Source organism: Papaver somniferum, chromosome 4 (genome assembly GCF_003573695.1).
Source record: "Papaver somniferum cultivar HN1 chromosome 4, ASM357369v1, whole genome shotgun sequence".
NCBI lineage: Eukaryota > Viridiplantae > Streptophyta > Magnoliopsida > Ranunculales > Papaveraceae > Papaver > Papaver somniferum.
The window spans coordinates 65,747,696-65,775,126 of NC_039361.1; the positions used below are offsets into that span (position 1 = coordinate 65,747,696).

Genomic DNA, 27,431 nt, shown 5'->3' on the forward strand with positions numbered 1-27,431 from the left:
TTGGTGTACTGCGCAAGGCGCAAAAGCATTTGATTGAATTCCATGTGTTGACACAAAGTTCTTTAAGTTCATTGCCAGAGAGAAGCATGCTTTCTGATTGAATACTTTATGCAAAGACCTTATCCTTGATATTTGGTAATTCATGCTACTATGCTGCAAGTGAACACAAATTGTCATGCCATATCAACATTAAGGGTTCAGCCGAGGAACATAGCATAGAAAACATTCAAAGAAACTTATATTAAGTGAATATAGATAAGGCGCCAAAATTTACAGAACAACTGGGATGGTTGCTACATGCGCTAGTCTAGATACTCATGGCTCAATGAGTATGCCAGTGGAGAGGTTGACACTCATGGCTCTGTTTCCTTATAGAGTGACGTCACATCAGATGCAAGGTTTTACAGTTTTAACCATAAGATAAAAACCACCGTCAACATTAAGTCCCCTGCTTAGCTCGGAACAGTGGCATTGTTGTGGGGTAAGCATGAGATGGTGAAATACAAAGATAAAATCGAAACGGCAAGTCATGAAGAGATTGTCAGGAAGATTTGGCTAACCTTTGTCAGGAGGCCTGAAGAATATGTGACACTTGCATTGGTGGATTTGCATAAATTCGGCTTGGTCATGGGGTGTTGGCTTCAGCGCTGCAACTTTGGCTACTGATCGGCAGAGGTAGCATTGCAACTTGGTCCGTGGAAAGGTGAATGGTGCCGGCTAGTTAGGTTACAGAAGTGCAGATATGGCGCTGATTTAAACGGCTAAGACGTCGCTGCTTTGGCTGGCTAGGTCAATGGCGCTGGAAGGGTGGATGGCGTTGCTTTGGCTGGCTTTGGAGCGGAAAAGATGGCGCTGCAACTTGGCCCGCGGAATGAACGCTGGCTGGTTAGGTCACGGAACATGCGGATATGGCGCTTGGCTTAAGTCCGTGGAATGGTGGAAACTGGCTTCAGTCCGCGGAATGGTGGAAACTGGCTTCGGTCCACGGAATGGTGGAAACTGGCTTCAGTCCACGGAAATAGGGCCGGTTTAGGATGGGGCGTGGCCAATGGCAAATGGCGCCAGTTGGCCTAAGGCATGGCCACGCCTCCCTTTGCTGTTGCGGCTCCCTGTTTTCTGATTCTGGGCAAGATTTTGCACCTACTAACCGATGGAGGATTATTACCTAGTTTGCCTAGGCTTACTTTGGACAAGAAAGGTCTGATATACTGCGCAAGGCGCAAAAGCAATTGATTGAATTCCATATGTTGACACAAAGTTCCTTAAGTTCATTGCCAGTGAGCAACATGCTTTCTGATTGAATACTTTATGCAAAGACCTTATCCTTGATATTTGGAAATTCGTGCTACTATGCTGCAAGTGAACACAAATTGTCATGACATATCAACATTAAGGGTTCAGCCGAGGAACATAGCATTGAAAACATTCAAAGAAACTTATATTAAGTGAATATAGGTAAGGCGCCGAAATTTACAGAACATCTGGGATGGTTGCTACATGCGCCAATCTGGATAAATTTCATGTAAGTATATTGAACGGCTCAATAAGTATGCCACTGGAGAGGTTGACACTCATTGCTCCGTTTCCTTACAGAGTGACGTCACATCATATGCAAGGTTTTACAGTTTTAACCTTAAGATAAAAACCACCGTCAACATTAAGTCCTCTGCTTAGCTCGGAACAGTGGCATTTTTGTGGGGTAAGCATGAGATGGTGACATACAAGGATAAAATCGAAACGGCAAGTCATGAAGAGATTGTCATGAAGATTTGGCTAACCTTTGTCAAGAGGTCTGAAGAATATGTGACCCTTGCATTGGTGGCTTTGCATAAATTCGGCTTGGTTATGGGGTGTTGGCTTCAGCGCTGCAACTTTTTCTACTGATCGGCAGAGGTAACATTGCAACTTGGTCCGTGGAAAGGTGAATGGCGCCGGCTAGTTAGGTTACGGAAGTGCAGATATGGCGCTGCTTTGAACGACTAAGATGTCGCTGCTTTGGCAGGTTAGGTCAATGGCGCTGGAAGGGTGGATGGCGCTGCTTTGGCTGGTTGTGGAACGGAGAAGATGGCGCTGCAACTTGGCCCGCGGAACGGAAGCTGGCTGGTTAGGTCACGGAACATGCGGATATGGCGCTTGGTTTTAGTCAGTGGAATGGTGGAAAATGGCTTCAGTCCGCGGAATGGTGGAAACTGGCATCAGTCCACGGAATGGTGGAAACTGGATTCCGTCCGCGGAATGGTAAAAATGGCACTTGGAAGGCTTGTTGGATGGATCACGGAATGCTGTAGCATTGGCGCTAACTTAACCATAGAGTGCTGGAGGCATGGAGAGTTGGCTTGACCACGGAGTGCTGGAGCCATGGAGAGTTGGCTTGACCACAGAGTGCTGGAGCCATGGAGAATTGGCTTGACCACGGAGTGCTGGATCCATGGAGCGTTGCAGGTTGAGTGACTGGTGTTCCTTGTTGTGGCGCGCTGCTGGTTCAGTCATGGAGCGCATGTATTGGCACACTACTTGTTCGTCTATGGATCATGAGTGTGGTGCGCCCAGTCATATATTCCCGTTCATGGAGCAATAAGGAATCCTTATTCTGTTCAAACTCTAGAAACTGCGTTCGTATGAAAAGGGGTATCAACCCTCTTTTGTTTTTTGTTGTTCATCCGGCTCCGTGCTTTGATCTGCAGTATCTAGCTCCTCTTCGTCATTTGTTAGCGGTGGTAGAACGAGCATTAATGGAAACAAATCAACCTCCAATAGTTATAATCAGCAGCAAGGCGATCCAGGAGAACTCAAAGTAGGTGCTCTCGCATGTATCCACCCAACAGTACCATCAATCTTCTCCACAATGTGTAATAAGGTTCTGACTCCAGAAGAATGAGTATCTGACCTCTCCAGTGGATTTCAAAATTTACCAAACTCCATTGCACTCTTGGGATGGATGGATAAAATAATGTCAGGGATAATCATGGAGATTGTGGTTGCGTTGTTGGTTTATCCTTGACTTTAGGCTATTTGGTACCTAGACTATCTGATTGCGATGATGATATGTTGTGGATGCTTGTATGGTCGAAATCTTCAGGAGCCATTGGGTGAAATAGATGAGTTGAGAGACGTTCCGTTGCCGATGTGCTTCTATCAAGTCTTCAAGGACTTCGTTCCAAACGACATCCTTTGAACCATCTTCTGAATCTTGGGCTATTGCATGGAATGGGATGCTGTGAGCAGTCCCCAATTATACTTCTGTTAGATCCGATAGCGTGGCCGGATATGTGAATGTATCTCTATGGCGTGCTTTCGAAGTCTTTGATGCACGTGTACGGCTTCACGTTGAGAAATTATTGCGGCTCGTAAAACTTCGACAATGATGATGTTGAAATCGGGAATAACCTGGTTGAGGGCAGTGAAGGCATCCCATTCTGGTAGTCCCCATGTGTAATTATCCTGAGCCTATTTTCTCGTGGAAGATGTGCTTCTGTTGCATTCACTGATAAGATGGTGACTGCGTTTAAGCTTTTAAACATGAAGGAGGCTTCAATCCCCGGGTGTAACCTACTTTAATTGCATCTCCTTCAATACACGCATATGGGATTTGATACAATCTTATCATACTCTCCTGGATGTGATGCTGGGATGCTTGGAATATCACATGGACGAAACATTCTGGATAACGAAGAGGTAGAAGTGAGAGAGTTATGTCGTTAATCGTGGCTCCCTCTGTCTCTTCAAGAAAAATGTTTCAGCCGCGTCTCTGGAGTTATATCATGAATGCTTTATTATTGTCGGGGATGGACCGTGATGAGCAGTCCCCAGTCGCACTTATCTTTGGTTACTGAAGTTGTTTTCTCTGAGTAGGCTTGGGATCCGTCGCGGCCTCGTAAAGTGTGGCAGGCGCCTTCTAGACAGAATGGTGATGATATTCTTACGCTACACCTTTGAAGAGTGGATGACCTTGTCGTGGCTATGACTTTTTGGTTGACCGTGTCTTTTGAGTTTTGACAGTGAAGGGATCCCGTGTAGAGCCTCAGTCCCCAAGTGTGGTTTACATGTTTCTAACTTGTATGGTCGGTGAGTTGACCACGATAAAGACATCATCTTGCATCCGAACTGGTGACTCTATTACTTCTTCCACGTGAAACTTTGTAGTGGTTTTTGCTATGGTAAAGCTCTGACTGGTATCGACAAACGAGCAACAACAATTCTTGGCAGCAGATGTGATCAGAAGAGACTACATCGTCGTAGGAACCAAAATAGGTTGGCTGGAATTGCATGAGCGTCCATGGAAGCAAAGGGATCGTCTGGATGCGTAAGCGCGTAAACTGTCAATGACCATGAGGTTTGGAAAGATGGATCAAAATTGGCCACAACCGCGATCCTTGGCTGGATGTGATTACGATCCTTGACAGGGAGGAGTGTGGTGGCTACAGGAACGAACCTTGGAAGGAAAGAGTGTGGCGGCTACGACACGATCTTTGGCAGGAAGAAGTAGCAGCTACGGCATGATCCTTGGCAGGAAGGAGGCATTGAAACGTCTTCGGCTCTTGGAGAGGACGTTGAAGCTTATGGAACAAAATGCTGAAGCTTCGGCTTCGGATCCTGGAGCAGCTTATGGAGAGAATGCTGAAGCGGAGCGCTGCTGGAGCGAACGCTGAAGTGGAGCCGCTGCTGGAGAACGTTGAAGCGGAGCGACTTCTGGAGAGAACTTTGAAGCGGCTCATGGAGAGAAACGTCCTGGAGAAAACTCCAGTGAGGGGGCTATTAACCCTTCAAAAAACGACTTGATATAATATGGCATATGGGAAGACGTCCCAAATAGTGTTGGTCGACAAGTCATGTTTTTCTCCTCATGGGAAAGAATACACTTCTTCTGTTTGATTTTACCTTGCAACTCTCAGAGCCTTGACGGTTACAGTGTTGAAGTCGGAGGCCGCGTCAATCAACATGCTGTCAAACTCGACATCTTCCAAGTGAGCAGTGGTTAGGAGTCCCCAGTTTCATCTATCAATCGTGCTTTCCAGGAGAGGTTGGGGTTTGGGAACGACTTCCCTGGATGGAAATAGCTGCTTTCCTGATGCAGTGTTGTTGAAGGCTGCAAATATGTCTTGATTTTGCGCCTTGAAGAAATAAAAAATCTCACATAAATGTTTCATCATATACTGCACGATTTTGTGGGCGAAGTCCCCAGAAATCATGCAGCTCCTAACGGGAAGAGGGTATCTGTGAACTCATGAGGGTTTCTGATTTTCTTTGCCTCGATTTTGGAGAAGTCGTTCCTGATCTTCACGTGTGATGAAATTGGATTGTTGATTCCTTTCTACTGGGTGTTCAAGAGCAACGCGAGCCTCTTCATCTATAAACGCGCGTCCTCCTCAAATGTCTGCTCCGGATGTTAAAAGTATTCCTTGTCAGCTCCATATGGGGTTGACATGACTCTTATGGTAGACGATCCGTTAGTGTCTCGAGGAAAATAGGTATTTCTTTCTGAGTTGTAGCCATGTCTGTCTGAGCCTCACGAGAACCTTTTGTCTTTCCATCAAATCAACAGTGATAAGAGGAGATCGGCTTCTTCTGGCTCCTCCAGTCTCTCATCTTGATGGTGGAGTAGCAGCGACTCTGGTGACGGTTGGAGCTGTCACACTTGAAGAAACGTTGGGAGTGGTGGAAGCGGCTCTGGCTCTGGTGATCGGCGGTGTAACACCTGAAGGAACATTTTCCGCGCCGCTGGTATTGGCAGGTTGGCGTATTAATACCACTGGAAGGAATGTTAGTACCGGGGATGATTCCAGTGCTAGTGTTCTCAGGGTTTGTTGCTGATCCAGACCTGAGTTCTACCATCTTGAGATCGAGGTTGAAAATTAAAATTGGAAATTGGAAATTGATATTGCAACCGAGAGATTAATCTCCCACTGTGGTCGCCAATTTTTTATGGGTGAAAACGGTTTCTGCCGATTTTGGTAAATTCGTGTGTGTGGATGAGAAACGAGTCTAGACCCTAAACAATGTACTGCAGGGGAATACTTTTGATTCGAGAGATCAATCTGTACAACCCTGGCCTAAACCAAAAAATGGTCGTTCCAGGCTTGCTTCGGTCACAAAGTGAAGGAGAAGGGTTGGTCTTAGGGAGGGAAGCGAAGAAAGTGTTGAGACCAGAATAGTTGATTATGAAGGTGTGGTTGTTTACAACTCATATCAGAAAGTAGAACTGGCTAGCTGAATGAAAAGCTATCAGGTGATTTCTGGATATTGTGTTGCTCTCCTGACCAAAACTTATTTTTTGATGGAAATAGGTGAAGCCTATTTATACAAGTCAGATTGAAACGTACTCTGGTCTCGTAGGAAGTGGAAACGATTGAGTGGTGGAAAATAGAGTAACGTGTAACCGTCAGACATTACGCTTCCATGATGAAGGAAGTGAATTCGTGTAACCATCAGACATTATGCTTCCATGATGAAGGAAGTGAATTCGTTTACACCGTTACTTTTCACCACCACTAATTGTCCCGCTTCATGACACTTTCTTGTAACGGGCGCATTGCACGCCACACGCTTTAAACCGTCAGACCAATACCCTGATGATCATCCCCCAATTTGTGACATGTTTGATGTCTCGAGTGTTTTCGTGAAAAACATATAGCACTTTGCTACGTGTGGCAAGTCAAAGTCAAGGTACTTACCACAGGAAAATAGCATGTATTGCTATTAGGCTCGTTTTGGATGGTCGCCTAAAACTTGCCACAGGTTTGTCAGTTCGGTGGCGAACTTCGATGGCTGAGATCGTATCTCATGAAGGAGGGTAGCCGTTGATTATGGCTACCTTGTATTGGCGCCTGATAATGGTGCAGTGGCGTTTTGGTGTACGCCAGTGGCAATGTGGCATGGCTGGCATGGCTCGTGCATTCCAGTGGCACGGTGGTGCAAGTGGCGCCCGGCGTAGCCATGGCCACTAGATTTAGGCAGCTGGTCTCCTGAAACTTGCCACAAGTCTGTCAGTTCGTTGGCGAACTTGGATGGCCGAGATTGCATCTCATGAGGAAGGATGGCCATTGATTATGACCGCATTTTGTTTGCATAGCGAAGTGGCGTCACTGGCATAGCGGCATTCCAGTGGCGTAGCCGCGGCAGCTGTTTTGGCATATTAGTGTTAGACCCGAATATGGCTCCGACAACATTGGCCCTATTGCTAAGTTAATCTTGAGGCCTTAGGAGAGTCACTGGACTCAGTTGGCATGACAAATTTTAGCTAAATTAGGGTTTGGCGCATCACAACTCTATTTAGCACGTGCGGCATGACTACGGCATAGCACCGTGGCCAAAGTTAGGTCTTGGCAGCATGGCCAAGGCTAGGATTTGGCGTCGTGGCCAAAGTTAGGGCTTGGAGGCGTGGCCAAGACTAGGATTTGGCGTCGTGGCCAAAGTTAGGACTTGGCGGCGTGGCCAAGGCTAGGATTTGGCGTCGTGGCCAAAGTTAGGGCTTGGCGGCGTGGCCAAGGCTAGGATTTGGCGTCGTGGCCAAAGTGAGGGCTTGGCGGCGTGGCCAAGGCTAGGATTTGGTGTCATGTCCAAATTTAGGGCTTGGAGGTGTGGCCGAGGATAGGATTTGGCGGCGTGGCCAAAGTTAGGGTTCAGCGTGACCAAGGCTAGGATTTGGCGGCATGGCCAAAGTTAGGGCTTGGCGGCGTGGCCAAGGATAAATTGGCTCGTGGCATGTTGTGGACTATGACCAAAATTAGGGTTTAGACTAATGATACCGAAGCAAAAGTCTTGTTTTGATCATGAAATCCTAATTGGAGTCCGTTATGGCATTGGCATGTTACTGCGGCAGAGTGGCATGTTGTCATGTTACTGCGGCAGGGTGGCATGTTGGCATGCCAATATTGTTGTGGCAGAGCGCGTTTGGGTTGTCATTTAGTATGGTGGCGCGGTAGGGCGCGTTTGGCCTTTAATATATAATGGCGAGTTTAGAATGACTTGATTGGTCAAGAAAAAGGGCCGGCCAAACATAAGGCGTGGCTACACCTCTAGTGCTCGCGGCGCATTTTAAAGTGACCTGATTGGTCGGTAGGAAGGAGAGGGACCGACCAAGCATGGGCGTGGCCACACTTCTGGTGTGAGTGTGGCGGCTTTAGAGCAACCTGATTGGTCGATGGGAAGTTGGGCCGGCAAGTAAGGGCCCACCACAACTTACGTGCGCGTGGCTAGTTTGAGGCGACCTGATTGGTCGAGGAAAATAGGGCCGGTTTAGGATGAGGCGTTGCCAATAGCAAGTGGCGCCAGTTGGCCTAAGGCATGGCCACGCCTCCCTTTGCTGCTGCGGCTCCCTGTTTTCTGATTCTGTGCAATTTTGCACCTACAAATCCATGGCGGATTAATTACCTAGTTTTCCTAGGCCTACTTTCGACAAGCAAGGTCGGGTGTACTGCGCAAGGCGCAAAAGTAATTGATTGAATTCCATGTGTTGATACAGAGTTCTTTAAGTTTATTGCCAGAGAGCAGCATGATTTCTGATTGAATACTTTATGCAAATACCTTATCCTTGATATTTTGAAATTCGTGCTACTCTGATGCGAGTGAATACAAATTGTCATACCATATCAACATTAAGGGTTCAACGGAGGAACATAGCATAGAAAGCATTCAAAGAAACTTATATTAAGTGAATATAGGCAGACGCCGAAATTTACAGAACATCTGGGATGGTTTCTACATGCGCCAGTCTGGATAAATTTCATGTAAGTATATTGAACGGCTCAATAAGTATGCCAGTGGAGAGGTTTACACTCATGGCTCCGTTTCCTTACAGAGTGACGTCACATCAGATGTAAGGTTTTACAGTTTTAACCCTAAGCTAAAAACCACCATCAACAACACGGTTGGACACCTATCGCCTAACAATTTTTTTTCTCTCATAATTAATTTGAAACATCCATAATAGCCATATACAATGTGCATTGTTGCTTGGGAAATTTTCAAATTATCAACTTGAAGCAAAAAATTGTTATTGAACAAAAAATTGTTTTCAACTAAGATTGTTAAGGATATATGAACATTCATTGCTTTTGAGAGTTTAACCAAGACAATCTTGAATTTGAAAGTTCTTCTTTGCAATATTAAATCTACTAAAATCATACAACATAGTCTCATAAAATAGAATGGTAAATGTCGTGAGTAAATTGGATATGTTAGTCTTCATATACCTCTTTGTTGATGAAGTTCTTGCAAATGTCTTTGTTTGTTCTTCGGTCTTCAATTTTCGAGGGTTATTCAGTGATGTCTGATACTCAATTACTGTATTCTAATCATAGTCCGATTCTTCACTTTAGTAGACCAGAAATCAAAGTATTATATGTTTTTTTTCTTTTTCTTTTATTGATTAGGTTTTACTAGATGGAAAGGTAATTTGGACATTTTACATCCCTTAAGTCACCCTAGCTAAGCCCATAATCATAGAAAATCCTGAAGAAGCTCCTCTATTGGATTTTAAAGCCCCTGTATGATGACAATGATGACCGCTAGTTCGATCCTAGAGGCGAACAGATTTTCCCTTCTGTGTGGGGCTGAAATATCTCTTCGGTCTTGGCGGGGAAATAAAACACTAAAGTAGTGTATAATGTATTCATTTCATTCCCGCCTCCCTCTCTCTCATTACAAGCTCTAGTTCAGATATCGATTCGAAACGCATCTCTACCAATGGCGAGTCCTAACGGAGAAGATTCAGATGGATTGGAGATAATATCGATCGGAACTCTATACGAAGGATCTTTGGAGAAAAAGTATTGGAGCAGCTCTAGGGTTTGATGATCTATCTTTCCTCATTTTTAAATTCCATTCCTCAATCATCTATTTATACAAATATGATTTCGATACTCTTTTTGATTCTTAAAATCTGTATTTTATTTTGATTTAAGCTGATTTATCAGGACGGATTTGCCAAATTTTTTGAAGTAAATGCTCATCTAAGCATCTTCTTTTTTGCTTGTTTTAGGGTAAAGATCGATATCCATATCCAATTGGGTATCAAGCTGTTCGAACTCATATCGGTATAGTATACAGTATGGAAATTCGTGAAGGACTCAAAGGTCCATTGTTTGCGGTACATCTTTATTCCTTTCTTGTTCTGATGAAATTATGTCATAGTAATCTCAAGTGTTAAGTGTAGAGGTATGAAAATTATGAAGTGTAAGGTTTACGGTTTTGTTTTGTTTTGTTTTAATTTTTTTTTTTTTTTTCAGATTTCTTCAAATGATGGAGAGTCATCTACAGGACAGACACCAGATATTGCTTGGGAAAGTTTTCAAAAGAAAGGTGGTCCTAGGGTGAAATCGGGGTTAGGGAAGAGATTCTCTTGCAGGATCGGCGGTGTTGAGGTTAGTGGTGTCACAGAATGTAATTTATGATTCTTGATAATTCAATTTAATAGTTTCTCTAATGTAAAAATCTACTATCATTACATCTTATGTTAGCATACATTGGGCGTTGATGTTTTGTAACAAATTTTTTGGAAATTTGAGTGTTTGCATCAGGTTTGGGTACCAATGCTGTGAAAGCAGTGGTCCTTCAAAAGGCAATGACTGATACTAGACTAGACAGTGTAGGCTAAGTAACACCTCAATGGCCTAGCTGTTTTTTGCCAAGTTGTGTGCGTCTTAGTATTTGGTACAATGCCAATTCATACGGTTTTGCGTTAGAGAAAGATCTATGTGGAAGAAAGCCTGAATTTTAGATACTACTGTTTCAGTCGAAAAATGTATTTCTCTATTATAATATCCCATTGTTAAATAATATCCCATTGTTAAAATATAGATCAAATCTCTATCCAGGTGCATGGTTAATCCCATACATAATCCTTCTGTTTACTGTAAAATGCAGCTTTTTGGGTTCCGAAATCCACTTGTTCAGAGGCTACTTCGTGAGCTTATCACAAATGTCAGTGGGAAAGCACAACAGAGTATTTTATCCTCAAATTTTAGTAATGGGGATGGTAGAGTAGAGCCTGAAATGCGGTCGCCGGATTCAATCTTATATCCCGACCTATCACCATCCCTAGGGAAGCCACAGAACATGAGAAAGAGAACTAGGAAACACAAACTTAAAACTTTAAATTTAGCTAGTGGGGCAAGCCTTAAAAGACTCCAAACTCAAGTTTCTTTCGACAATACTGAGATTTCTATTACTACCGGAGGTAATGGGAGTTCTCATAATGAAAGAAGATGTTTATCCTCTTCAACTTTAAAGGAAAATTGCCGAGTAAACAAGGATACTGGAGCTTCACCATTATCTATAGACAGGCTTACTTTGGTTGACAAGGGAACTGATCCAATCCCAATCAAAGATTGTTCCCTTCACCAGTCTCTTGAAGATTATCATGGACAAAAATTGGTTTTATCGCAGGAGATCAGATTTCTTAATCCCCAAAATTCTTCATTCAGTTGTTTGCCTAGTGATCCGTCTAACGAGGAGAAAAACGTAAGTTTCTTTATACATACATTTTTCTACTCTTTCTACACTTTATTCACACTTGAGTCAAAATTAATTTCTTTCTTCATATATAACGTTTGGTTATATCAGAATATTCTTTTGTCTCAATGTGCCAGTTGTAACTTGTAATAACATCTTTTCAAAATTATCAAAGCAGCCTATCAGTTTCTTTTGGCTGAACTCTGACTCGATTCTAGATATTCCAGTGTTATTGTGTGTTGAACTCTGAAATTTTTGTACAGCTCCATAGGTTACCTATTGCTGAAAATAAAGTATGCAACTCATTGCTCGAGACAGAAGATAACTACAGAGAGAACATTAATTTGCCAGACTCTAACACTGCTAGTGGTTTCGATCTTTGTGTTCCTGATACTTTGGAAGTTCTGCACGGTAATCCTGGTATTCCTAAGTTTTCTTTTTTCCTCTTGGTATTGATGATTCGTTAACTCAAATGCTTACTTGCAGTTCAAATGTTACTTTGCTTTTGCAGAGGTTGTTGCTGATTCCGATGAAGAATTTTACAAGGAAAAGTCTTGCAATTACAAAAATGAGCTGGTGGAAGCCAATAAAGTTGGTTGTGAAGAACTGATGATGGACATGCATTCAGAACAACATTCGGAACCATCTCTTTCATATGCAAGTGTTGAGAAGAGCGAACAAGATTCTGTTGGACAGGAGGCAACTAACTCAATGATGACACTACTTCTTCCACAAGTACTGCCACTACTTAAGAAGACACGACGTAACAAACAACCAGCTCCTCACAATTCTGGAATTTCTCTTTTTATAAAAGATCCATCTTTGGAGTTTTCAGCGGTGAAAACTGCAGGTACGCTGTTCTATAACTGACGAGATGATTCCTTCTGAGTCAATACTAGCAGCTCTGATTTCACCAGAGTACTACCATTTTTGTGTAAGGAGGACTAGAGTTTGAAAGAGGATTAGGCTTCCATGAACTGACTGATGTGATGTTTTCAGGTGAAAATGAAGCTGGAATTCTCATCGAGGGTCATAATGTTCAACATGAGCAAGTGATGAGTTTCAGCCCAGTACGTGGTTCAGAATTTGTAAGTCAAGATGTCAATCGTGTTGTTCCAGACAGCGAGGATGGCCAATTTGGGGATCATGATATTTACCACAGACCTTTGTGCTGTGATTTAGTTACAGATAGAAACACAGCTTTTGAGCAGAAGGAATATAACCTTGATACTTGGAAGTCAGTTGTATGTGGTGGCGAGGATCAAGAGTTCTCAAACCTTAATGCTGAAACTGGTAGAAAAGTTGAAGTCCTTCTTGGTGAAGTATCAGATGCTCAAAACAAAATGGTGGGAAATGATAACTTCGTACCCGACTCTCCTTTAAGTTGCATTTCTCCAGATAGGCAAATCCTGTTGGATACAGAACCACCAATTAATGCACCTCTTAATACAAATGGGAACTCACTATGCCCTCAAATCCAATCTGGAGTGGGTAGTTTTACCAAACAAGAGCTTCGGTTAGATTGCAATAAAGATACTCCTCTGGAACCAACATTTTCACCACAGAGTCGGTTGTTGTCGTCTATTGGTGAAGCCATGCCCAAATCTGTTGCAGATAATGGACCAGTGAATAGTTCAACTAGATTCCATGGTAAAGAAACTGCGTCTAGTTCTCAGCTTGTAGCTTCGTGTTCAAAGGCATCAAATCTTGAGCTGCCGTTCCTCTCTTCTAGTGTTATGAAGAGCATTAAGTCTCTAACCAGTGATCCACCTGAACCACAACTTGTTCAATACCAACGCAAAAGGCGCTCTGCAGCTATGAAGCTGCAAAATACCGATAACCCCGAGGGTCATCCTGATTATATTTCCCATAAAAATCAAGGAAGTATTGACTGTCTCCAGCCATCTTCAACCAGGTGTATAGAAGATGATCGTATAAAGGGTGTTGAGAGTTCTTTTGTTTCAGAAAAGGGAGTTGGCTCGGAAACAGATCGCGCCTTTATGGAAATGCCTGATTTAGCTCACTCAACTAGGAGCCATAGTGGTCCCGTAAGTGAAAGTATATGCAGGAACACGAGAGAGGATTGTGTTCCCGAGGCATATGCTGCCACACTATCTGAGACAGGAGTTGTCGAAACTTCAGGTAGCTTCTGCAATAGATTGGTTACAGTTGGAAGTGAAACTAAAACTGGTGAACATCACCAGGGTTTAAACGCGGAGAAGGGCATGGCAAGACCCAAAGGCACGTTCATCTGCATGTCTTCTAGTTCGTCCCTGTCTGAAGCAGTTGCTATCCAGGAAAAATCTGAAAATGTGGAAACACATCATCTTGATTCTGTCACTGAGATGGTAGGTCACTAGAACACTACACTCTCCATTAAACTTTTTTTCTTTACTTTCTCCAGTTTGTATGACGCAATCAGGCCGTTTATTCATTGGCATGTCATCTGTTGGTGGTTTCTTTACTTCAGTATCCAAATAGGATGTCATAAACAAGATTTTGTTTGCAGGAAAATCGCTTTTCACTGGATATAGAGCCTAACGAAGACTCCAAGAACATTGTTGAGCTTCTTGGAAGCTACCTGCACCCAAGTCCAGTTCTGTCTATGCAGCTGATTTCTCAGGGGGGTGACATCCATATTTGTGTTTTATGCGGACTTCTGCAAGATAGAAATAGAGTGCTTTTCATCTACAAGGTTCCTATAAAAGAAGCAAAGGGAGGGTGCCCTTCTTTCCTTGGTTACACATCATTTATCTTACCAGGTTCTGGTACTACTTTTGCTAGAGAGGTAGGTTATCGTGAGCATATTTCACGGCGACCTGTGTTTTCTCTTTTCCATGGATACATGTGAGATGAAAACTTTGCTAGTTTTAGTTTTCTATGTCACTTAATATTGCGATTCCTTTTTCAAGAATGCGTTTGAGAGATCTGGATGGCAATTCACTCCAGATGGGCAGTACCTTGTTCTTCCGAATAGCATCAAAGCAGCGTCTTGCAGGTTAGCTATTTGTTGTCCGTGCAACCCTAACGAGTCTATGGTAAATTAGTCTATAAGTATTACTAATCCCTTCTAATTGGCAGTCGTACTAATTAACCACAATTCTTTTACCAGGAATCAGAGCCCACTTTGTTCATGTTCTGTGTGTAAATCTGATTGCTTGGAGGAGAATGCTCTAAAAATTGTGCATGTCAAACTTGGTTATGTTGCTCCTGTGGCAAAGTTGAAGACAGCCGAGAGCGTTTGCTGTATCTTAGTATGCGAACCTAACCATCTTGTTGCTGCTGAAGAGAATGGGGGATTGCATGTGTGGGCCATGAATTCTAGATGGAGGTACGTGTGAAGTTATTTATATTTTTGTCTGGGTGCATCTTTTGCATAACTGATGTAGAGACACTCTTAACAAGCGGCGTTGAATATTGTTCTGTGCATTCATAGTTGCTGGACCAAGTAAAGACCCACCCAATGGCACAGTACATTCTCTATCCGTGTAATATCCACTTCACATTTGCAAATGATAGTTAAGACTAATTTGCAGTGAGGGAGTGTCTTTAGTGCACCTCAGAAAATCATTGATGCTGATGTGCTTACTGGTGGTACAAAGTTTAAATGTGGGAGACAAGTTCTCTGACATTTTTAGTTGACCCTAATAGTCATTAACATGTACATTTCCAGCGTGTCCTGTTCCGTTGATATGATATCTACTTATGAAATACATAATGACAAATTTCCCCCCTATTCTCAGTGCATCGGAGAACGAGTTCGATTTACCAGGTTTGAGCTATATATCTCCTAGTTTAGTGGAGTTAAAAAGAGTTCCCAAGTGCGACTCCCTACTCATCGGTCAGGATGGATTCGGAAACTTTGGTCTATGGTATGTTGCATTGAAATTCTACATTGCATATTCAAAGTTTCGTGTCCTTTTGATATATAGGTATTGGTTATATACAACACTCGGACATGAATATGCATTGTAGAACGATGTCATGTTGCATAGGTGTACTTAGTAACTTCATGAGTTCCTTTTTCCTGGTTAAGTTGCATCTCATCTGCTTGTAAAGTATGAAGATCTTTACATACTGCTGATCTTGCACAGGGATATTTCCAAGCGCATCCTACTATCAAAATATTCATATACAGGCAGTTCAGTCATCCAGGTCCTTCCTATTGGCTTCTTCAGAATACCTTCTTTTTCAGGTGCTGACGTCGAGGAGCATATAAAAGGAATCATGGCTGCCACAAAAGCTTGTTTTTCAAGTTCCTGCGAAGATCCTGCCTTTTTTTCACCAAATGATGAAGGTATGGCTGTCTGGGTTTTGATTTATGCTGCTGGTGATTCCGAGATTCAGTATCAGCATAGATCGAGTGGTATCAAACCAAGGCCTACTGGGTGTTGGAGACTAGCTCTGTTGGTGAAAAATACGTTGATCTTGGGAAGTGCTTTAGATTCAAGGTGCTTGCAGACTCATATTTTATCATCTTTGTTTTGTATAAAATGTGGACCCGTAGTAACATAGCCCAGAAAATGCACGAACAAATAGTTTGGTTTAGGAGGGAAGTTTGACTCTTAATTATCATCTTTGTTTTGTATAAAACGTGTTTTTCTTGTTTCATTCCGGGACCCATTGTAACATAGCCCAGAAAATGCATGAACAAATAGTTAGGTTTAGGAGGGAAGTTTGACTCTTAAAAAATTCATGCTACAGGGCTTCGGCTGTTGATGCATCGGCAGGATATGGGGTTATTGGTACAACTGACGGGCTTGTGCATATATGGGAATTAACCACAGGAATGAAGCTGGTTGATCTGCCTAATAACATTAAAGGTACGTATCGATTGTAGGGTGGTACTAAGTTTTTTTTCATATATGGTTCTGGGCTATATGAAAAATGTGTGACTTGGAATAATTATTTAATTGTCACAGTATTTTTGATATTCTCACTTACTCAGTTGCTTCTTTGTTATTAGGTGGGTCTGTTTCATGCATTGCTTCTGATAAGTCAGGTGTGGTAGCAATAGCCAATGAACAAGGTCACTTACTGGTTTATGCAACACTGTCAAAGGGATTTGAGAATCTAGTGCGCAGATAAGTAAAAGCAACTGTCTCCTAGAATGTATCACCCTTTTTGTTGCTCATGTGGGTCAGAACATTTAGTCCTGGTCATAACATGAATAACTGCCTAGCATGTGAGGCTTTCAAGGGTCTAAATTCTTTGCAAATATGTGTAAAAATATGTTCCACCATGCATATCTAATAATCTAAAATCATTCTTCCATTTAGTTTTCTTTCCTATGTATACCGAAGTTCCATTCAAATAGTGGTCGACACAAAGAAAAACATCTTTATTGTTCTAGGAAAGTAGAGATAACAGCAAATGATACTGCAAATGTCCCAACAACACTTGGAAAAGACAAACTTAAACAGCTAACAACTCCAAATACATGTGAAGAAATGCATCATTTTTCTGTCAAGATATCACATACTAAGCAGTTCCATTGGGTAGTTTAGTGCCTGTAGAAGGATTGAGCTCATCCCAAGCTTCAATCCATGTGACCATTGCCTCTGCAAGCTTAGTGAAGTACGGGTCTATGTTCCCAAGCTTGTCCTTAACCTGTTTGGAGAGTTCAATGTAGCACTTCTGAACAGTATCACATTCCTTTGAAAGGGTTGCGGTTTGGAAAAATGGGATTATCTCTTCTTGCCAGTAAATACCTTTATATTCCTTCTTAAGGTTCACGAAGGGGTTACTTGCTTTGCTGTGCCATATATAGGGTAAACCAGTCTTAATACCCCATCCCATGTGGTCACATATCACCTGAAAAGACACAGGAAAACATTGAGACAAGTCTTGAGTTGAGGAAAGCAGAGATATACGGCATTCAGTGAAAGAAATACCTTGGTGCACCATCCTGCCCACATGTCATCGTAGCGTCCAATTGGCTGGCCATCACCCATGAGCCCAAAGTACATTGCTGGGCGGATCAGCTCTCTGTCAAATGCCAGATTCATACCACACATGGGGAACAAGGTTCCTTTGGGGATCGTCAGAACAGCATCTACGTACCTGAATAGAAGAGAACCATAATATTGGGCATACCAAAATCTTCCAAGGCATACTGAATGAAGACAAAAAAGGTTGTGAAATAGCAAAATCATAAAACCCCTTAACCCAAAATTTTTTTAATGGCAAATCTGTCCTTTACGTATTAGTGTTAATAATCTTGATTAGTGATTAAATATTTTGTTTAGTGATTAAAATAATTTTCAGAATTATAAGAGTTGTTTAGATGAAAATTTGAGGAAAAAAAAAATTAAAGTTTTGGTTTGGTTAAGAAGGAGAGAAAGAGAAGGAGAAAGTGAGAAAAGTCTAATTCTTGATTCAATGGAGGATGAGGAGGGTTAGGGCTGCACAAGATCCGCCCACGATACCCAAACCCACCCGTACCCGCTAAATCCGTGGGTTTTTAATCCATACCCGCCCGTTGTGGGTGCGGGGTTGGTTATGAAAAAAAAAACCCGCTGTTTGTGGGTGCGAGGTTGGTTTAAGCTAATACCCGCCCATACCCACCCAAAAAACCCGCAGATTATATACCATTAGATAAAACTAATCCTAGTCGTCCATTATGAAACCCTAATACTAGTAGATAGGATAACTGATAACCCTCGTTCACTTTCTACACTCTTCTCTCTGTTCGACCTCTCCTCTTCTTCCTCCTCAGTTCTTCTTCTTCACCTACGAACGACAATTACCAGAAATCTTCACCAGAAATCGACAACAACAACTTCGAATCTTCATCAGAAATCGACAACAATCGAAAAATCAACAGATTCAACACTTAATCTTCATCTGTGAACTTCTTATGTATGAATATTTTAGGGGTTTTGTTTTTTTTCTCACTTAATCAAGGAGAATAGAAGTTACTCTAAATACTTGAATATAAAGCGGGTTTAAACCCGTTTAAACCCATACCCTCCCAACCCGTAGCGGGCGGGTAACAAAACCCGCCCGCTGTTTGTGGGTGCGGGGTTGGTTATGAAAAAAAAACCCGCAGTCTGTGGGTGCGAGGTTGGTTTTAGCTTATACCCGCCCATACCCGCCCATGTGCAGCCCTAAGGAGGGTCATCATTCATCTAAAAAACCTAGGAAAATACATATCAACTACAACAATGATCCAGAAATGGCTGATTTCTTAGAATATGAGAATGATTTTACACCCACTCAAAATCAAGCTCAAACTCAGACACAAACTCAAGATGATGATTTTTATGAGCCAAATCATGATGATGAAGATATTGATGAGGAACCCAATGCTTCTAATACACAGGTACACTTATATCCTATACTTAATCTCACTTCTATAGCTCTCAATTATCAAAAGTTAGGTTTTTTGAATCATGGTTCGGCGAAACAGGTTGAGGTTCGGCTCACATCTATGAGCCGAATCTACCAATTGATGAACGGTTCGGCTTACTGAATCTGTTTACTGCATGCGCCGAACCTATAATTTCCAATTCCAACCCTTTTGCTAGACACTAGTTCGGCTTATATGAAAGTTTCATAGTAAGCCGAACAACATCCTGAATAGCCCGGAATATAATCATTACTAATTCGGCTTATATATCCAAAATTGTATGTGCCGAACATAATTTTTTAATTTCTGGGTTGAAATATTGTTACTAGTTCGGCACATATGGAGAATATCGTATCAGCCGAAACCTCTTATGTTCAACGTTCGACACATAATATGATTATCGTCTGAGCCGAATATGAATTTGTTAACTTTTGGGTTAAAATATTGTTCGTGGTTCGGCACATATTGAGGATATCGTATAAGCCGAAACCTGTAAATGTTTATAGTTCGGCACATAATGTGATTATCGAATGCGCCGAACCTTGTTATTATATTCCCTTTCTAGTGTTTAACCTTGTGATATTCTTTGTAGATCGTGCTTGGACCCATGGAAATTGCCCTTTCAAGATCGTTTTCAACCTCAAGAATAAGTCCATGAACAAAGAAGATCAATATTGGATAATGAATTAGATCTTATCTTCAACGTTGGATAAGAATATTGGATACCAAGGTCCATATTAAACTCATTAAAATCAATTAGATCTTATCTTCAACTTCAAGAGAATGAAAATAAAAACACAACACAAAAAGAATGAGGTCATTGCGACATCGGACGAAAAAGTTATGGCCAAAACAAGATCGAAAAACTTGAGTGTGCAAAGATAAGGTTCGGCTGATAACTCAACAACACGAGCTAGCCGAACCTAGAGCCTGCAAATCAATATTTTCGAAGTGTTTACAGAGAGAGGTTCGGCTTGAAAGTGATCTAATCGAGTCAGCCGAACCTGATAACTACCTGGGGTAAATTTCACTTCTCAGGTTCGGCCGGGAAGGTTTGAAAGGTATTAGCCGAACCTGACACTGTTCTGGGACGTATTCAATACACATTTTGGGGTTCGGCTAAAAATTGACATTTACGGTTTAGCCGAACTGTTCATAGACACTTTCAGGGTAAAATTTCAAGAACAGTTCGGCTCAAAACTCAACTCAATTATCAGCCGAACCCGCTACTGTAATCACTAAAAACCCTAAGTTTTTAGCAATTTAACCCATTCAATCCATGAAAAACAACAAATAAAAGATTGGGTTTGTAGGGAATACCTTCTTATCCTCATTTCAGTATTTGGAGCTTCAAGTGGTTGAATTTCCGATTCAATTTCTGGTTCAATTATTGTTTTTATACCTTCATCTTCAATTGATTCTTCTTCTTTAATTCATGGATTGGAAGAGGATTTAGAACACTTGACGTTTGCTTTTTTCTTTGTACGATCTATTATATAGTTCAATTTAACTGATGATCAAAATTTCACGAATCGATAATTAATTACAGTGATGAAAAAAAATAATCCGAGAGAAAAGGAAGGTGGTTTAGCCGGAGGAAGAAGAAGAGATGTTTAGGATAGTTTATTTTTTGATTTTAGGTTCAAGGGTATATAGGTAATTGAACTACTCAATAGACACCCCTTATAAGGTCACCTAGGATGGGAAAACTATTTTATATGCCTTGAAAGTTTTTGGTATGCCTAAAATCATAGTTCATAGAAGAAGGCAGTGAATCAAAATTTTCAAATTTGATCTGGCCCGGTAGATTTCAATATTTATTTTCTTGTTCTTACCTTTTGTTTCGCTCGAGAGGCTTCACAAGCTGAGTAGGAGCATCATAGTCAGGAATGTTGAGCCAAAGACCATGAGAAACATCTGTTGGGACACCCTCGCGGAGACTGAAAGGGTACCCACGAACAAAATCTGCACCTTCTCTGTATGATTCATACAATGTGTTGAAGAAAAATGGAGTGGATGGGCAAAGCAGATTCTTAATGTGTTGTGCCAGTGCATCGATCTCTTTCCCAGATGGATCTTTCGCTACCTGTGCATCAAATTAGTCCGCAAGTTCAGATCTGATAAATCTGTCAGTTTCTGTTAGCCAGCTTTCATCAATCATACATGTGTCACTCAAAGTACTTATGGAAGCTGAAAAAGGGTTAAGTTCAAGCAAGCTTACGAAACAATCATCATCAATTGTGAAAATATACTTTTTCTTAGAAACCATGTAACCGAAACACCTGCAAGCAGAGTCCTTGAATGAAATGCAAGAAGCTTTAGGACCCAAAATCTTGTTAATGTCATTTCTGTTGTAAAGTTCATAATCAAAACCTTCAGGGACTTTGATTTCCTTGTTTGGATCACCATCTTGAACGATAATCAAATGATATGGGTGGAGAAATGGCCTCCACATCTCAAGAAAATCAAGGTTTCGAATAGTGGGTATCACGATATCTAACTCATCTTTCAGAAGTGGTGTCGGTTAAACCGAAGCTGCTGCCATATTTTTGCAACTCAAAAGAGTCGCAGCAAAAGATTAAAGAAGGAGCTTAGTATGTGTAGAGAGAGAGAGAGGGAATGAAACAAACAAAACTGCTCGGTGAAATGTTTTCTTCTGTTCTATAATCTAATTCTCTAATATAGTGGTGATGATGATTTTGTACAAAGTGATATTGTGATTCCGAGAGTGTAGGTTTTAACAATAGCCGGGGATCGAACCCGGGTCACCGGGGTGACAGGCGGGAATACTTACCACTATACTACAACGACTTCTCTTCCTTACAAACTAACTTCTTATGGGACACGCATGACTTTGAATTGCTAGTCGTGTAAGACTTGGTCGTGGCAACGACTTCTCTTCCTTCCAAAGTCGGTCAATGTCGCAGAAATTTGCTCTTAGGAAGTGGAAGGCATAAGATAAGGCTACCCCTATGCGCTAGATTGAACTACTAGATTGGCCAAAAAGTGTTGTAAATCATGAAAAAAGTGTGGGAAAAAAAATTAACACTAGTATTGGATAGTTCTCTCTCCTAACAAGTGCTCGCAATTCAACTATCAGCGAGATTGAAATGCTGATTCAGCGCTCAAAAAGTGTTTTTAATGCTGAACGGTTCACCGCTGGGAGATAAATTTTATGATCTAACGGCTGAGATTTAAAACGCTGAACCAAACAGCGTTCTATAGTGCTCCCAGATGACATGGATGACCAATCTATCTGCTAGATATCTAGCCCATAGGACTTAGGAGGTTGTCCATGCTGACGTGGATGGCCAATCTAGCAGCTAGATATCTAGCCCATACGACTTAGCGTAAGACCATCCAGAACTTATATGTGCTTTTGGTTTGAATATAATTTTTTCTATTTTTATTTTTGAAAGAAGATACCCTTGCAGGGAAGGGAAAATTTTAATATTACATGGCATTTTGCACTAATTTTCTTGGATTACGAATTCAAACTAGTTTCTACTTGATCAAATCAACTAAAACCAATGGTTTCGAAGCAAACATGGCCGGGTAACTGAACCAGCTTTAAGAAATACATAAATAAAATTCAATTGTGAACTCAACATGCTCGTTATGATTCTGACATTGGGATAGTAGGATCCTCTGTCTTCTGACGCTTCAACTCAGGCTCCTCTTCTCCTGTTCCTTCTTGATTACCGTTAGACCCTTCTTCATCCTTATTAGACCCGTTAAGAGCTTTGGGCCCCAGTAGTGAAACGTGCTTGCTTGTAATCGTACGACCTGCTCTGAGCTTAGGTCCCCAATGCCTTTCAGGATTAGGAAGGAAACGTGCAACCTTCTTTGCCTGTGCTTTACTGAGGGAAGCAACTGCTCGTGCAAAATTGGCCTGTTCACAACGACAAATGTGGAAAACAGAATATTTAGCCAAAAATAAAGCTGGTGATAAAGTTAATTCGCTAGGTCTGATAGTCGAGTTCCCTGGTAGATTTTTTTGAAAATGGTTAGTTTAACACACCTGCAAAGTTGGTTCCTTAGCCAGAATCACAGTCCCGGACTGATCTGCTGGTTGAGCTTTCACCGGATGACTCTTGACCTACAACAAGACATCAAGAAAATGGCAATCAACACATGCACATTGAGACTGACTTCATTAGCTCTAAGATCCTAATTTAAAAAGACAAATGCAAGAAGAAATGGATTACCCAGCAACGCATAATATCCCATATTACATCCATGGGAGCATCTGATTTCAGCCCCAAAGGATTCACATGCGTCCCTGAGATGCGATATCCTGCATTGAGTACTGCAGATCGGAACATAACTGCTGAAGGTGAAGTGCATTTTAGAGTTCCACAGAGGTTGTGCAGACTCAAGAAGAGAGGCACATCAGGTAACTCCTACAAATGTCAAGTTAGTTGAGGAGCGAATCAATAAGGAGTGAAACAGAGATTCTAAAGATTGAGATAATAATCCTGAGTATGAGGAACTTAGTAGAGCAAAGTAACACAAATTGCTGGTACCTCTGATACAGTTGTTAATACAGCCGAGATCCGATCATAAGCAGGATATCTTTCCTTAAGAGATTGAACATTTTCTAAAATGGATGTCACCCATTCTTGATCATGGATGGGGGCAGACCAAATAGGTCCACCCATGTTGAACTTCTTTCCACAGTCGGTGCATTCTTGAGGCACCACTGGACCAAACCCTGGTAAATATCTGACGCTGTTGTTCTAAAAAGAGAAACCAAGGAAACAAAAAAATTATATGTTTAGAACTCTGGTGATCTTTGCTAATCAGTCTACTTTGCATTGAAATCAGTGGAATTTAACATTTGCCCCAAGTTCCTACAAACTATTGATATTTTTTATGTTTTTAACTTTTGAAATCAAATCATACGACCAGTAGACAATGGAATTACACGACATTGAATCAGTTTATCAAAACATCCCACAGCTCTACCAAAATTTTCTGCAATGTATAAGCTATGAATCACGTTTAAATATATATCAAGAGGAAATTAAACCATTACTTTGGAACATATGCAAGTCTTCCACATTGATACACCAGAACGCAAGTTATAAAAAAAAATTATATTCAGAACATGCAAGCTATAGAAAACTGAAACTGAGTTTACAAGTCTCTCTATATAAGGTGAGAATAAATTAATACTTAATAGTTATAAAGAAACTTTACATAATTGGTTTAGTAAATAATGGCTACGAGCACGTGCGTATTAACTAATTAGGGCCATAATGATATAATTTCTCTAGGAGCCAAGGCTAGAATCACGGAACGATAAAGCTTATTCATGGGCCTAACCGCACATAAGGCACTAATTACCTTTACAATTTTTTGCAACAATTCTAAACACAAAGGTCGCTTAAAGTCCCATATGACTCCCCGGGGCCAACTATAGCTCGTCCACTGTGTATCAGTCCCCGCATATCTACTTTGAAATAATATATGAATTACTAGCTATAGAGCAACTCCTACGAAACCGATGTAAAGCAAATAGGTAAGTAAAACTAGATACCTTGGAAACAGTCCTTGCAAGAGATTGAAGGTGGAAAGAATCACAGCCAACACACTGATATACATGAGAAAGCTTTAGAGGGGTGTTCTTCATCTCACTTGCAGAACTGCAAATCAACCAAATTACAACATAAATTACAACATTTTAGCCTTTTATCTTGTCTACTATGGACCAAAAGAATGATTAAATTATCATCCGTAAGAACAAAAAAAGATAAAACTATCAAGATCCCAATTGCCTTAACAGGATATTTTAGTGATGATATTGAAATAAATCACCCACGTGAATATTCGCACAAAGACTCTGACGTAGAAATCCATCTGAACGGAGAGAACAGGAACTATGTAGCGCTTGTAGCGATTTGCATGGCTCTGCAGAGAGAAGTACATACAGCTGAAAATTATTTCTATGCACTTTGAAACAGTTACTGAACCGCAATTGAACACACTCAAATGAAAGAAAATCACTAAGCTGATAACGCAGCAGTACCTCAATGCAGGCTAGGACAATTCTCAGCGCCATCTCATGACAATATTTTCCTCGCAATGGATATGAACCATATCTAATTCCAATACCAATCACAAGACAATTAAAATTAATGATTTTGCTCCAAACTCCAAAGGAAAAATGAAGAAGAGTACAGAACACGCATATTAATTGAAAGGTAATGAGGAAGCAAGAACGTTTACTTCGAATAGCAGACCTCCCCATTGCCTCCACAAAGCACTGCCATATCAGTTGCTGTGCACATTAATATGCCTCCATCAGCAACAGATTGAACAGCAGAATCCAAGAACACGGAAGGTGAACCATAAGGATCGAGATCAACCTGAAAAACCACGTCATGACCACAGAGAGTTACGAATTTGATGGTGCCATTTGACCAACATGTTTCATGAAAACTTTACGAGTGACATACGTAATGTCATCTAAACAACTTACCACATCAAATTCTTTGGGGTGGGAGAGCATAAAAACACGAGCATCGGTTAAATGAGATTCCACCTTGGCAGTAGTCACTGAACCATTGCATTTTATGTTTCTCCTGCAAGCTTCAACAGATGCTGCAAACATACATATATTCTTGCTTAGTTTTCATTTCAGCTGCATGATTTACATGGTGGAATATCAAAATGATTCTTGAAATAGCAATGAAGAGGAAGCACAACTAAATACATAACATAGAAATCTCAAAACAGAAAACTTAACATCCAGCAGGTGAAGGTCACCTTTATCATTGTCTAAGGCTACAACTTGACCAATTTCTTCTACTTCACGTGCATATCGGATAGATCTTAACCCAGAAGCAGCTAAAGCCTGCAAAGCCAAATAAATTGGGACGAAATGATCGGAGAACTGTCACAACATTAAAAAGTAAAAGGAGAAACTACAGTTTCCATCACTGAAAACGTTGATGCCTAAAGATAGATAGAGAAAATACCTCAAGCACTCTGGGTGGCTTCAATTCTCGCCCTTTCCCATCTGTTGCCCTGATGGGTTCCTCTGAAACATTTCCTGGTTCTTTTGATGGCTCTACATGTTCTTCACATTTACCATTTGATTTTTCACCATTTTGTGTAGTTATTTCCTGCGGTATGGGTCCATTAGAAGCCTCCCCGGATGACACTTTCGGTACTCTTTTCTTCTTCTTGCTCAGCATTGCTTCATGTTCTTCCTTGCGTTTGGATATAAAGGTCCTCAAAACGGCAATGGATAAGTCTCTGTTATTAACCTGATCATTAACAAGGCTAAGTAGCTTAGGATAATTAATCAAATACAAATTAATTTATTTTTCTCTTCCATTAATACTACAATCAGATAACCAAACTACTATAATTTTGAGGAGTCTAATCAATCCTATTTAGGTTTAAAGCTAATACTATCAAAATCCACACACAAGCAGGAACTGCAAAAAACAAATTCAATAGTTATTCCCATAATCTTCTATCAACCAACATTCATCGCTTTACAAATCTTTAGAAGCTTTATTAGTACATAAAAACATTCTCATGACAAGCGTGAACTGTCATGTCAATACAAGTAAACACTATCACAACTAAAAACTTAAAAAGATCACAGCATCCACAGAATACCTCAACAGCTGACTGCTTCAGTCTTTCCTCGCACTAATATTTAAGCTTGAGCTAAACATTGGGATGATATGCTCATAGTTAACAATATCCTCATTGAAATCATCACTCACACAACATTCAATGTCAATTTAAATACCTAAATTGGTCGAACAGCTTTAATCAATCCACTTAAGCCATTAATAAAGATTATGCTTAGCTCATACAAATCATTCCTTTTTTACTCAAGCACAAAAAAAATTATGTTTTTTTTAACCCTAGATTATTTAATACGCACAGTTTCTTATGAATTAGAGAAAAACATAGAAAACCCATGAAAATCAATACCTGGGTTTTGTTATAAAAGACTTCATTATTGGCATGCATAAGAATCTCAGCTTCCCCTTCTTTGATTATGGTATAATCATTGGGATCAGTAGACATAGTAGTGTTTGAGTTTTGCTTCATCTCTTCACCTCCTCCTGCTTCATCACCCATATCTATCTGTGTTTTTTTGGTCTTAAAATTTTTTGATATATAGATTAGGTTTTATGAGAAGTGAATCAGAGCTCCTCACAAAGGTTTCCTTTAGGTTTCTAAAACTCCAAACTCAAAGTATAGCAACAATAAAATTCTTATATCGCGCCTAAATTACAAGGACAGTTGCTCCTTAAACCCTAGCCAGAAATAGGCAACACCGATTTACTAACATACGCATAGCGTATATGTTACCCCAATCTTTCCTTGTACCAACTGGGGAAAGTGGCAGACATCGTGGTACACTACTACTGGTGGGGGTGTGCAGAAAAACCGAAACCGCGGTTTTCACCCGCAACCGTCCGCAAAATTACAGGTGAAAATCAATCCGTAAGAGTGTATGGATCGGACGCGATTGAGTTTCAAATCCGCAAGGTTTATCGGTTTGGTTGCGGTTGGACTTTGAAATCCGCGGATTCATCCGCACCCGTAAAAATTGAGTTTTAGATTTTAGATTAGATTAGATATCTCTAATTTAATT

General features: G+C 41.0%; 3 protein-coding genes and 1 pseudogene across 4 annotated transcripts; 2 read left to right on the forward strand and 2 right to left on the reverse strand.

Annotated features, from left to right (window-relative positions):
• Positions 1-27,431, forward strand: part of LOC113272637 — a 235,065-nt pseudogene that overhangs the window by 190,285 nt on the left and 17,349 nt on the right.
• On the forward strand, positions 9,642-16,725 carry LOC113275757. 2 transcript variants are annotated; one of them, XM_026525320.1, is made up of 14 exons: positions 9,642-9,786; positions 9,980-10,087; positions 10,227-10,361; positions 10,864-11,460; positions 11,715-11,871; positions 11,963-12,301; positions 12,451-13,799; positions 13,961-14,239; positions 14,364-14,449; positions 14,564-14,782; positions 15,195-15,323; positions 15,546-15,902; positions 16,156-16,274; positions 16,418-16,725. In XM_026525320.1, the coding sequence occupies exons 1-14, from the start codon at positions 9,685-9,687 to the stop codon at positions 16,537-16,539; spliced, it is 4,098 nt and encodes a 1,365-aa protein (XP_026381105.1). In that variant the 5' UTR covers positions 9,642-9,684; the 3' UTR covers positions 16,540-16,725. The 2 variants fall into 2 exon arrangements, with proteins under 2 accessions (XP_026381105.1, XP_026381106.1); XM_026525321.1 differs by having other exon boundaries at positions 11,715-11,862.
• LOC113275759 (probable UDP-arabinopyranose mutase 2) lies at positions 16,769-21,332 on the reverse strand. Its single transcript, XM_026525323.1, has 4 exons — positions 21,024-21,332; positions 20,638-20,888; positions 17,346-17,514; positions 16,769-17,265 (listed from the first exon to the last, which is right to left on the reverse strand). Exons 1-4 carry the CDS (start codon positions 21,255-21,257, stop codon positions 16,933-16,935), a joined length of 987 nt encoding a protein of 328 aa, XP_026381108.1. The 5' UTR covers positions 21,258-21,332; the 3' UTR covers positions 16,769-16,932.
• Positions 22,191-27,084, reverse strand: LOC113275758 (probable tRNA (guanine(26)-N(2))-dimethyltransferase 1). Its single transcript, XM_026525322.1, has 12 exons — positions 26,762-27,084; positions 25,786-26,076; positions 25,574-25,661; positions 25,287-25,408; positions 25,034-25,173; positions 24,834-24,906; positions 24,627-24,715; positions 24,345-24,450; positions 23,329-23,541; positions 23,011-23,205; positions 22,824-22,901; positions 22,191-22,694 (listed from the first exon to the last, which is right to left on the reverse strand). The coding sequence occupies exons 1-12, from the start codon at positions 26,909-26,911 to the stop codon at positions 22,419-22,421; spliced, it is 1,821 nt and encodes a 606-aa protein (XP_026381107.1). The 5' UTR covers positions 26,912-27,084; the 3' UTR covers positions 22,191-22,418.

What these genes read in the sequence shown, in the direction of transcription:
- LOC113275757 (XM_026525320.1), top strand. Translation starts at nt 9,685, where the DNA reads ATGGCGAGTCCTAACGGAGAAGATTCAGATGGATTGGAGATAATATCG. An exon ending in TCAAAGGTCCATTGTTTGCG is followed by an intron (nt 10,088 to 10,226) that starts GTACATCTTTAT and finishes TTTTTTTTTCAG; the next exon opens with ATTTCTTCAAATGATGGAGA. An exon ending in CGTCTAACGAGGAGAAAAAC is followed by an intron (nt 11,461 to 11,714) that starts GTAAGTTTCTTT and finishes ATTTTTGTACAG; the next exon opens with CTCCATAGGTTACCTATTGC.
- LOC113275759 (XM_026525323.1), bottom strand. Translation starts at nt 21,257, where the DNA reads ATGTGGAGGCCATTTCTCCACCCATATCATTTGATTATCGTTCAAGAT. An exon ending in CAATTGATGATGATTGTTTC is followed by an intron (nt 20,889 to 21,023) that starts GTAAGCTTGCTT and finishes TTTGATGCACAG; the next exon opens with GTAGCGAAAGATCCATCTGG. An exon ending in GGGCAGGATGGTGCACCAAG is followed by an intron (nt 17,266 to 17,345) that starts GTATTTCTTTCA and finishes GTGTCTTTTCAG; the next exon opens with GTGATATGTGACCACATGGG.
- LOC113275758 (XM_026525322.1), bottom strand. Translation starts at nt 26,911, where the DNA reads ATGGGTGATGAAGCAGGAGGAGGTGAAGAGATGAAGCAAAACTCAAAC. An exon ending in AGCCTTAGACAATGATAAAG is followed by an intron (nt 25,409 to 25,573) that starts GTGACCTTCACC and finishes GTATGTTTGCAG; the next exon opens with CATCTGTTGAAGCTTGCAGG. An exon ending in TTGTCCTAGCCTGCATTGAG is followed by an intron (nt 24,716 to 24,833) that starts GTACTGCTGCGT and finishes TTCTCTCTGCAG; the next exon opens with AGCCATGCAAATCGCTACAA.